Genomic DNA, 12,800 nt, shown 5'->3' with positions numbered 1-12,800 from the left:
TATTATCTCAATATATACAACTTTTAGATCCCTCTTCCTTTCCAAAAGTCCAATTTCATTCCTTTTTCTGAGAAGAGCAATAAACACTGAAACATGAATGAGTAATGAAAGTTTAGCATAGTCAAGTCTAGTTGTACCAATTTCAAATTGTGTATAACTATTATAATTGCTATTAGGAATTATGAATTACGCATACTGAAACCTGTAGGTCTAGTTAACCAACTTTATCAGCATACCAAGTAAATAAATTATACAGAAATTCTTAAAAATCACAAAGTTAAGACTGGTAACATATACTAGAGACTTTTTGGCCAATTAAATAAGATTTGGCACATGATAGGTCCACAAGAATTTAGTGATGAATGAGTAAACGGAGAGATGATTGAATTAAGGGAAATAATGCTTTCTTGAGTGGAAGGCCACTAGTGCTGAGGAAACTTAGGAATTGAAGTATGTAATTGTTGGCATATGTGCCTGTTCAATGATGGGAAGTTTTTCCAAAGTAGATAACAGCAGGTGTAATAAAATGCATGTGTATATTCATGTAGGCTGTTTTTAAAAGACATTATCTACACTACCACTTGGTACAAATTCCAAACCATAAAATCACTGAAGACATTGTAAACACAGTTTGAGGAGCTACGCTGTTTGCTCCATTTACTTGGTTTTGTTATTTATGCAAGACCTGTACATTCTAGTACTTTAACTGTTGCAATTGGCTGGAAGGGTGGGGAGTCCTTAGCAAAGCTTCTATTCTTTAAAATATTTAGACATTTTAGAATCGGAAAATTTGGGGTAGGTTTTCCTTTAGTCCATTCCTAAACAATAAGGGGAGGGGCATCAACTTGAATACAAACAAATATTTCATATTATCAATTATATTTAAGGGGGGTACACACTGTAAGATAAAAGGCCAAGACAAATCATATATGGCTATCAGCTATCAGTCTTTCAGGGACAACAAGATGGAAAGGTAGAAAAGAATCCCTGATCTTGATGTCGACATTGAAGTAAAGCTGGACGAGATTTAAATATCAAGGAATCATCAAATTAAAATCTTCCTTCACATGACAATGTCAAAGTCTGGAAATGTTACCCTGAAACACAGTGGCTGACTGTGAGACACTGGTATAGAGAAGAAAAAATGAAATTGCATGTGAAATGTTAATGTGGAATCATTGCCCCAAATCAAGTTGCTCTGAAGTTCCTGGGAGTAAGAGAAAACAGAATTACAACTTGACTCTAAAGACATTTGCAACCTTTATAATCAAATACTACTTCTGTCCTTCAAACCAAACAGAAGAACTATACTATAGGCCTTGATTTAATTGGATGTCTTGATGATGATTCTGATGAATCGGTAGAGTCCTGGCAGAGTCTTTTAGAAGGAGGAGGTGGGAAGTAACCTCTAGTAGTTAATCAAGCGTTTTTGGAAATGACTTTAAGACCTTCATTTGGGTGAGCTTCAGGACTGAGTCACAGCTCAGACACCTGGGAGAACACATGATACTGGAAACCATATTAAAAAGAAAATACTCTTGTACTTCACCTGGAAAATAGCCACTTTCATATTTTTGTTTTGGGATAGGCACTAAAACTCAGAGAAGACTATAATAAAATGAATGTCAAGGCACGGTTCTTGAACTTGACCATTGATCAGAATCACCTGGAGGATTTGTTACAGCATATAGATCGTTGGCGCCATCCCCAAAGCTTCTGAATCAATAGGTCTGGGGATAGCTAGAGAATATGTAATTCTAACAAGCACCCAGGTGATACTGCTGCTGCAGGTTTTGAGACCACCCTTTGTGAACCATTGTTTTCAGGAATCGTTGAACAAAAGGATATGTATCTTCCTCACAAAACTATGATTTACCCTCAGTGGAATCCAATCCGTGAGTTTACACGCAGTTAAAATTAAGAAATGAGCAATGACCACCACTGTTAATTTGGAACAGTCAAACTAACCTCACAAAAGACTTCTCCAATGGAAAAAAAAATGGGAAACTCTTTCCACGGTACACACTGGCTTTACTGGCTGTGGTCTTGGTCAAAGCACAGAATGAACCTTGGCCAGCAGCATGAGGTCTCTCAAGCTGCAGCTGTTGGGTGGAGGCTGCTCTGCCAGTGACTCTGGGCAGGAAGTGCCTCGTTAGAACTGTTGCATCTATTTTACTAAGGCGGGGGGGTGGGGAAGAAAGAAAGAAAGAAATCTGTAGGTTTCTCCAAACCTCTTTTAATGCCCACCTTCCTAAAGCCACCATGTTAGATGGCTTTGCTACCCATCACTGTTTTATTTCTGGTAACTAACAGCTTGGGGTTCATTATGATGGGAAGCTTCAAATATGCCAAGTCATAAATCAAGCCTGTATCTTCACTCACAGTGGAATTAATGAAAGCATAAATAAAATGAAAATCCAAAATGACAGACAAGCACAGGGCACCCCGAATGAAAAACATCAGAAAGCTGATCACTTTGCACCCAGATCCAAACTGATAGCCAGCAGTCTATAAAGAACATGAAGGATTAGTGCAACTTTCATCAGAAATGTGACTTTATAGAGCACATCAAGTTCAACAGGACTTCTCACAATGCTTCTTTCCAGGACCCTGCATCACATAAAGGATGAGGTGCTACCACCGTTTTTTCCTTCCAGTAAACAGTTTAAAATGTGTGTTATTAAAGGCAACCTAGCTTCCTCTGTGTTCATATCATTTTACAGAACTCCTGCCATCCTTCATTCCCTTATCCAGCTAAGTGCTGAGCAACAATGGACAAACAAAATCTAAACTAGCATAACCACTACCCTAGGGATAGCACTGAATAAGAGTTATGCAGTGTGATCTGATAATAGCTGGCTTCAAGAGCTAAGAAGAAAAGGGAGGAAAAAAGCTTGTAAAGGGGATATATTTGAAATCGAAATTTTAAATCAAATGTGCAATTGGACACACATTTTGGGAATTGCTCTTTTGGCTATTAGGTGATGAAGGTGATATGAATAGGTTCTCTGATATATGAAGTACCTATAAACACTGTATTAAAAATAGCTGTGTATTATCATACAAGGATAAAGAATAATGATCTTATTTTACCAAGAGAAATCTTTCACACCTGGTTAATAGATCAGCTCACATCTTAAGAAAAATAACAAAAGTGTTTCATGTAATAATCTCACTAACTCCTTATGCTTGCGATTATCCTGTTATCTTAAAATACATGCACAGGGCAAGTGAGTATGACTCTAGCCCACAGGCAGGCCCTAAAAAAGGACAGAAAGTTGCTTCTAAAGATCATTGAGGAGAGGACTGGATACCGGAGAAGGATATCAAAGAGAGACAGACTGGGAGAGATGAAATATTTCCAATAGAAATACAGTATCTCAAGGACAAAGAGATGCATTGTTTCGAAGTACAAATTTTCGCATTATTGGCAAAGTGTCTTGCACTTTTGAAAGCCATTTGAATGCTTGGTGGCTTCAAATGACTCACAAGTACACCTGACTCTCAATTTAAAAACTTGTAAGAAAAAAAACAAAAGGAAACTATAATTTAATGGAAAACCTAATACTATCAAAATTAAACTTGGCATTTTCTTAAGCAAGCATGATTTTAAGAAAATATTAAATCATTATGTAAAGAAGATTGTGAGCTAGTGATTAAGGAACATATAACATTATCCTACTTTCCCTCAGAATGTTTTTTTACTTTTAAATTGTAACATTCGAACTGTTGGTAGTTCAGTATCCACTAGTTTTGTTAAAAAAAAAATACATATATATAGCCTCAAACCAGTATTCTGATCTTTATTTCCAATGAAGTATAGAGCTAAGATGACACAGAGTTCCAATATGTAAGGATAAATTGTAACTTTAATTTTATTTAAATAATACCAGTCAAACTGCTTCACTAAAAGTAATTGAAAATGAGAGGGCGACAAGTTGTGGGGTCATATGGGGCAGCAGAAGACAGACTGCGTAGGACAACCTAGCATCTGTCTGTTTGAGAAAAAGAGAGCATTCCTCCAGAGAACTGCAATTGGCAACTGTGTAACTTCAGTTTCCTGAAACATAGCAAATTATCATTGTAAGTACAGGTGGTAAATATTGCAAGGCTCTGTTTGGACTATAGTAGCATTTCCCACCTCCCAACATTCTCATTTATATGCTCAGAGACATTAGGTTCTACATTATAAAAAATGGAGGCCATCAGACGATATATTGTTTCAAACATCTTCCTGAAAGGCAGCTAACATGTAGCTAACATGCAATTTAGAAATCCAGTATATTCCTGTAGAGAGCAACTTCACATCCACAATTATCACAGGGCTTTGCACCCACGTCAGAATCCAGCTATGTTAGAGAAGAAAAGATGCTCAACCACAGAAGTATCCCTAGGGTTTCAGTCATAAGAATGGCCAAAGACATATGCAATATAAATCATTTCCTAATTTGCTACTTCTGAAAAGAAATGCAGGGGCTACAAACCCTAGAGTCGGCCCTTATAGTGTGGGTCGAACAGTTACTAGACTTCAGAGGTCCACAGTAGGAGTTATCCTGGTAGAACACTAAGGGTGACTTGTGCTGGGCTTGAATTTAGGGAGGATATGGCCATAGGCATAGATATAGCAGGAGAAGCCAATGGGGCAGATGAGGGCCAGATGAGGTTAGAACTAGAAGGTGCTGCTGGTTTCGCCAAAGAGCAGATTGGTTTACTTTGTTACTAATCAAAAGCTAGGGTGAATTTTCTGAAATTTATTTGGGGGCTTGGAATCTAAAGTTCTGCTTTTCCATGTAAGCATTTCTTCCAGCCTTAAATTAGATGTGTCGTGTTTTGTAGGGAAATGAAACTAAATGGACTCTTTCGTGGTTTAAATTTCTTTTGTCAAACAGGGATAAGTTGATATGTTTCTATTGCTAAACATTTGAGAACTTAAACGTTGAAAGATGGAACTATTTTCATATCATACTTTGGTGCATGAAATCCCTTTATATACAAACTTTCCCAAATTTCCTTTCCAGCTAAGGTTCATAATTTAGTTTTGATCCAAGAAAACCAGATGCTTTCGTGAGAACAGCTTCCTCATTTGAAGGCCATGAAAAATCACAAATTTTCTGTTTTGTTTTAAATTGAGAGAAAACACTGGAACAGTCTGTCTGGGGAGGGGGTGTAAGACTCTTGGAAAATTACTCAAAGATCATTCACATTCTTGGCTACCATAGGATGTGTGTAGTTGCATTTATAATAAGAACAAATCCTGAGTAAAACAATTTGAGGTATTTTATTCCTTCCTAAAAAAAAGAGTTTGCTAAGTAAATGTGCCATCTCCTTATATGTTAGAATTTGCTCCTATTTTAAACACGATGTGTTATCTAACTACAAAATTCAATACAGATTAGAGAAAATGTAACAACTACTAAATGGCTCTAAATGTACTTTGCATATCACTGAACCGAGACTCAAAATGAAAAATGCACTTATTATACTTGAAAGGAGAAAAATGAAGAAAAGTAGGTTCAATTTCTTAAGTAGGTAGACATTTTTGTACATGTAAACTTTAAATGCTGTATGCATACTATTTTATTAAGTTATAGATTTTAGCTCTTTATTAGTAAAAATAGGTAGGTAAACTATAACAATAAGAAAAGTTAGTGGTTCTGAGAAACTGGGTGCACAAAACGTTATATAACCAACTGGTTTTCAGCCTTCCAGTCAGACACTAGTCAAAGAAATAATATGACCTTAGCCAATGGGAAAAACATCAAGCCAGATTTCTCCCAGCTGTGTTTCTCCCCCTGTAGGCTTCAGCAACTTCAATGGAAGTTTAGTGTGTTTAGGGAGAAAGATGGCCAGAAGAATCAAATTATTAAACCAAAAAGGTCAACCTTCAAATTAAGTATTGGACCAGGCTTACTGCAGAATAAGGTTTATCCTTTCCAGTGTCCCTGTGCTACAAGCAATATGGTGGACCAGCTACCATTCAAACAGGGCCGATATCACATGTAATGGAGGCTATCCTGCCAAAAGGGTGAGTATAGGAAAGAATTTGTTGGCTTTAAGATGCACAAATCAAGCTATTAATGTTTCCTTAGCATTCTTTTTGATTTCCAACTCAAGGGTAGGGTAACTGCAAGAGATAGGAAAAATCCTCAGAGGAGACAGGTCCCTGGATTCAATTCTATATAAACAGGAGGCCAAGGAATTTTGACAAAATTATTGTTCACAAAAAGTTGACTTTGCCTTTGAAGTTCTTGTGTATTCCATATTTAAGTCAGACACTTTCATTCATCCAACAGTAGCACAGGGCATTCAATAACATGATATAATGGCTTTTTTTTTTTTTTTAGATTGAAAAAGTTATTTCATAAGATTCCTCTCCATTCTGTTATAAAATCACTGGCTACTATGTTTTCAAGGATTTCTCAAGTAAATAATTTGAGTTACTTTACATTTTCAGGTCTAATTGGTTTGGTGCAATTTTTTTTAAGTGAACATAGATGCATTAACAATGGTTTAAATCAGTTCTTATTGAAGAGAATGGACTGTATGAAGGCCCTACTAATACATAAAAGAAAAAGTTATTTAACTAACATTTATCCATAGGATTTAAATAAAACCTGTTGATTTTCCCTCGTATTTTCTTCTCTGCTGGTTAGTTAGGACCAGGGAGATAAAATATTTTGATGTTGGTCAAACCATCAATGGAAATAAATTCTCAATACTTTAAATATTACCACACAGTGATATAGTTTATATGGATCACCAGGACTGTGAGTCACACTACATGGGATACTCCTAATAAATCCTCGTAATGCTCATTAGTACATTGCATTGCTCTGAGAATTCCTGAAGTTAGAAAAAAGAAAACCAAATCTGTTTAATGTTTTCTAACCCCAAATTTCTCCAGCTAGCCTGAACAAATCACTCCTGTTTTCATGTAATTCCTAATGCCAAACAAACTTTGCGACGTGCATACCTGTTTTCGTATCTCACTTTTTTCTCCTAGCACAATGACTGGCATATAGTAAGAACTCAAAAGATTTTTAAAATGCATAAATGATAAAAATGCATAGCTATACTCTCAGGTTACATAGCTTGTGTTACACAATTTTTGGATATGAGATATCTTCATGTTCTATGGGAAGAGTTGCATTCAATTTCATGGAAAGAGGCTGCCATTTTTTTCTTCAGTACCATCAAATATGGTAAGTTAGGACAACATATCTTGAGCGGAAGCATCTTTATGAAATGTGAGAACTCTAACGAGCAAGTGTACTTTAACAAACACAAAATGTAATGCATATTACAAAGGTATTGCTTTATTGTCCTTGTCTGTGCAGAATCCATGACCCAGTAGGATTCAGTTCCTGAAAATTTACTATTACTTAGCATTTACTATAAATCTTTCTCCACTAGGAGATCAGCATGTAAAGTGAATATGTTCTTAAACACTTTGATGAGAAAAGTTGGGATGGTAGAAGCAGATAGTACCAAATTATACAAGATTATATATGTATCTCGTGGACAAAGGAGTTTGGTGCTATGATTTTAGTCACAGTAAACCAAAGATGGTCCAGGATATGACTGAAGTGATCACAGTAGCATATTTGGCCACAAAAAGACAAATAAATAAATTGTGCTATGAATTCTTTACAGTGCTCAACAGTTCAGATATCATTTATGAAGTCTTTATTGCTATTAAAAATGGATGATTGGAAATAATTTTCAGCTACTGTATGTAGTTGCGGACTGCGGAGATGATGGATATAAAAGTCCTGAGCATTTATAAAGTGGCCTGTCTAATGTTATATATGCACATCTCCATGACATGTTATAACACATGATAATTTATTAGGGAGAAAGCATTTTTCAAAAAATCACTTGTATATAAATGCTGCCTGAATCTAAAGTGCTGGCAACTTTTGCCTCAAGGGTAACTCATTTTCCTTCTTTTTAGCCAGTAATTTTTGAAAGGCCTCAATTAGAAATCCAAATTTTGGTTGGGAAAATGTGACTGACCACACTTGAAAAAGGAAAATACAAAGTGAAAAAAATATCATTCTTTCTGTGCTAGTATAAGTTGCAAATAAATTAGCTGCACATCATTCATTAGCTGATATTATTTGGACTGGTTTACCATTTACAAGGACCAACAGTATTGTCACTTTTGTCGATGTTTGGCAATACCAAAGAGCCAAAGTTGCAGCCATACCTGCAGGTATGTCTGGTAGATAATCTGGGCCAAATTGCTGTAAGAACAGAGATGTTATTATTTGTAAAACACTCATGTAAAATAACAAATTACATTCGCTTTTCTAGCTCTCATATTCCTTTTTTGGATTGTGAACTTGTTCCATTCATTGTGGCATCTTCCTTGTTTGACGCTGAATCTGGAGCAACAGTTCTTTTGGTAAATGCTGGCAAGGTAAGAAGAAAAAGAAAAATAAACCTAGGTGAATATAAAACTGGCCTAAAAAATTGATTTTGCAGAAGGTAGTTAATGTATCATGGTATTAGATCTAGTTTTCTATAATTGAACTTCACAGGGACTAAGATACCTTCAGCCTAAGAATAAATACATCCAATTTATGACATTTAAAAAAACCCATGAGAATTAAAATTTTTCTTTTATTTGAAGAATACCTGAGAGTAAAAAGTGTGTGCTTCATCAGGATACAATGATATAAACCGCATATGCGTGCACACGCACACACACACATGCACACTCACACAGAATTTTAGAGGCAGAAATCTTAAGGGTTCCTTTTTATGGAATCCTCTTTGTTACAACTTCTAGTCTACTGAAAGTAGACCTGGAGTCTAAGTGTACTATTCTTTTACTATCTCCTGCCCCTTGTCTGAGCTATAGATGCCTATATCCAACTGTCTGTGTGAAATCTCTCCCGTTCTCTACTCTCTGATGCCTGCTCATTTCTTACTCTTCTCCAACTTGAAAAATGATACGCCCATCTGCCCAGTTTCTCAAACCGTGGTTCCTCTCTTCCTTTGTCCTGTCTGACCCATCCATTCAGTTTAAGAGTGAGCTCTAATGACTCTCCCTACCAATTTCACCTGAGTCCTGATTCACACCATCCCCATTACTCTCATCACATACCCCAAGTCACTATTTTCTCTCTTTCTGTTTACTTCTTGCTCCCTTAAGATCCTTTCTCCACACTACAACCACAGTCACCTTTCTGAAAAGTCAATCAAATTATGTCATTCTTCTGCATGATTCCCTCAGCCTGCCCTTAATGGTCGCCCAGTGAACTCAGAATAAAATCCACACATCTGACTGTGGCTGCACCCTCTCCCTCACTCGCTCAATAGCCCGTATCTCTAGGAGACCATGTCCCCTTCTTCTCCGGAGCTTTTGTACTTTTTGCCCCCACTATCAGGAAGATGCTTCCCATCCAATTTCAACTCAGCTGCTGCTTCTTGCCATTCGGGTTTCAGCTGTAACCTCCTCGGGAAGGCAGATCCTGATCATCAATCTAAAGGAGTGCTCCTGTTCCAGGTACCTTCTGTCATTTCACCTTGATAGCACCAATCACCATTTTACATTATTTGTTTACTTGCTCACTACCTGTTTCTCCATGAGATGACCTTGCCTGTCCTGTTCACTACTGTATCCTCCAGAAATGAACACTGGACATAGTGCACAGCCTTCTAGTAAATACTGGTTGAACAAGTGAACATAGTTGAGGGATTTTAAAATGACAGCCAGCTGGGGATTTTCTAGCTGGTTTCTGGAGTGCCTCTAGAGAGTACCTTGTCAGCTTGCAAAAATCAGAATTCAATTATTTAAAACTATCCGGCATTTAACCGATCAGTAAAAAATACCTGAACCACAGTCACATAAAATAAACCTGTAAAATGAGAGAGACAGAGAGACTGCACTTCCAGAGAATTAAATCTTTTAATGGACAAGAAACAATTTTATTGCCTTTATCAGTGTCCTAGTGTTTTCATTGCCATCAATCTTTGGCATTTTATTCTACAAGGCTGAGGACAGGCTACATATGAAGTATCTTCACAGTTAACCAGGTGGACCTTGAAGTATAACACGGAAGCAAAAATAGTGTGCTATTCTTGCTGTGGATAAATTATTTTTCACCCCAGGGACTTAAATTACCATTAAGCACCCCAAAACACAAAGTGAGAATACTAACTTTTCTTTTTATAGTAATGTATCCTGAGGTAAGAAAGTGAAATAGTATTTTTAAGCATCTTTCATTAATTTGCTTTTCTAAGAATATCAAATTTAAATAATATGTAAGATTAACTTCCAACTCCTATACTAATCCTTAGATAACATATTTTCCCCATGAAGAATAACAGTTCTTTCCTTTTTGGTTTATTTATTTTAACAAACATTATGTTTTGGAATAGTTTTAGATTTACAGGAAATTTACAATATGCATTTATTTTTAAAATCTGGTTTGGAGACACCAACTCCACAAAGATTAAGCATTTCAGTCTTAAAAAGCTAGAGATTTCTAGAAGTCCTCAGATTACTCTGGACCTCTGTGAAATCTGGTCTGGTCCCAGTCCTGGGATGTGATAGCTCTGTCCTGGAGTTGTGTTTCTTTAGTCTAAAAGGAGCTATACATAGTGACTAGTGGTCAGTTGCCACTTTTGAAAAGCAAAAATGACAGTTTCAAAAGCTGACATTATGTGTCTCTCTTACTAAGTCCCCACTGTCTACAGGCTGAAGGTAATGGAATCCAAGGCTTCTAAAAGAGTGTCCTGACTCATGGCCATAACTTCCAGCAAGCCAGGATAAATTTGGTAGTGATCATGGCTTTAAAGAATGGATTTCTGTGTTCCTATTTCCAATAGCAATATAAACTTACAATTTATACATTTCTTCCCTTCTTCCTGGCAGAAGGAATCTACCTTTTCTTGAATTGACCTGAACTACACAAAGCTGACATAAATTACTTCTTAAAACAAACTTTCATTAATGCTGGATCGCTTCAGAGACCACAAATTATGCAGTATTTTCCCATTTCCTTTGTTTTTTCCATGGTCAGTGATTCTATGCTTTAGTTTGGTCACAGTTTGACAGGGCATCTAAGTCAGCAGAATGAATGCCTTAGCATCTACAGCTTAAACGAAAGGGCCTCACTCGGTACAAATTCCGACTAGAGTAAGGAGCTGACTGTTCTGTGAGCCTAGAAACTCATGTCTGCCTAAGGACCTATGAATGTCCACTCCCTAAGTCTCCATACAGATCTCAACTGCTCCAAACTCCAAACCCCAGCTTTCATGTTCCACCTGAAACTTAACAAAAAAATTAGACATTTCCTAGTCAGACATAAAAGCTGGGGTTTTCTTAGTAACACTTATCTTTGTAAGAATCATTTTTAGCCAGAGTGTATATACACATATCAAATAATACCAAAGGGTTACATAGAAAAACAGGAGTTTCTTGTTCCACCTCTCTGAATTCCACAATCCCACTCCCGAGAGTCAGCTATGATGATCACCTCTTCTAGTTTTATTTTCTGTATTTATTTCATTTTTGTAAAACATGGAGAAGCCTATATTGCTATTTTCTGATTTATATTTTTAGACATTATCCACACTCACCCCCTTCTCCTCACCCCATACTCCCAATATAGTTACATATGAGCTTTTAGTTATGTGACTGTTTACATTATTATGACTAAATATGGCTCATGAAAACATAGTAAGTATACTATGAAAACATTTCTCTTCTTGTTCATTTTTTTCTCCTGGGTTTATTCATTGACTCTTGTTTCATTTCCTTTTATTTGCTCTTTCTCTGTGACCACCATGCTTCTAAGTGCTCAGTTAGATCTTCCATATGTCCACTAGTAGTCTTTTTTCTTAAGTGTTCAATTGTATCAGATAATCTATCAGTTTTTAGTTTGTTTCCTGCAAATTTTCTGGATAGAATCTTTCCTTTCTTCCTTCACTATGGCAGAACTGAAAAATATGAGTGTCCAGATTAAAAGTAGCTAGAAGAATAAATAAAACAAGACCCACCCTGAGGCACATCATCACAAATTCACTGGGGCGAAAGAAAAGATCCTAAAAGTTCCCGGAGAGAGGAGTAGAAAGGATGTGGTAGGGTAGGAAGGGGGTGTAGAAGATGACTTCGAAGGAGTGACAGTCTCTATCTATGAATGAAGTATTTTTCCACAACATTGAATTTTGGAGGATAATTGTTCAATGACTTCAGAAAGAAAATCATTTTCAACTAGAATTTTATAGCCAGCTAAAATTTCAGTCAGGTGTTAATGTAAGAAATCTATTTTTAGAAATACAAAGACTAGAAATATTTACCTCCTTTTCTTTCTTTCTTTCTTTTTTTTTCCGATGGAGTCTCACTCTGTTATGCAGGCGGGAGTGCAGTGGCATGATTTTGGCTCACTGCAACCTCTGCCACCCGGGTTCATGCTATTCTGCCTCAGCTTCCTGGGTAGCTGGGTCTATAGGTGCCCATCACCACGCCTGGCTTACTTTTTGTATTTTCAGTAGAGATGGGGTTTCACCATGTTAGCCAGGATGGTATCGATCTCCTGACCTCATGATCCGCCGGCCTCAGCCTCCCACCTCCTTTTCTTTTATGTGCTCTAGAGGTAGGAGGTGGGACTAGACTCCAAAGGCAGGGCTTGGATACCTGCCCAAATTGAGGACTAGGTAAAACGGGTCTCAAGCAGAAGCACCTTTCCATAAGACACGCCCACAAGTGTGTCTGTCAGTTTATCATTGCCACGGCAACACCCGGAAGTTACTGCCCATTTTCCTGGCGACCACCCAACAACCTGAAA

General features: G+C 37.0%; 1 protein-coding gene across 1 annotated transcript in view; it reads right to left on the bottom strand.

The window, feature by feature from the left end:
• CEP128 (centrosomal protein 128kDa) overlaps positions 1 to 12,800 on the bottom strand; it is a 477,957-nt gene that overhangs the window by 8,411 nt on the left and 456,746 nt on the right. Inside the window, exon 26 of the mRNA XM_011949470.1 lies at positions 8,303 to 8,414. Coding sequence (XP_011804860.1) covers positions 8,320 to 8,414 — 95 coding nt within the window. The 3' untranslated portion in view covers positions 8,303 to 8,319. The remainder of the gene's footprint in view (positions 1 to 8,302; positions 8,415 to 12,800) is intronic.

This window comes from Colobus angolensis, unplaced genomic scaffold (genome assembly GCF_000951035.1).
Source record: "Colobus angolensis palliatus isolate OR3802 unplaced genomic scaffold, Cang.pa_1.0 Scaffold3, whole genome shotgun sequence".
Taxonomy (NCBI): Eukaryota; Metazoa; Chordata; class Mammalia; order Primates; family Cercopithecidae; genus Colobus; species Colobus angolensis.
Note: the sequence above shows the minus strand (reverse complement) of the source record. Positions and strands in the feature narration are given on the sequence as shown.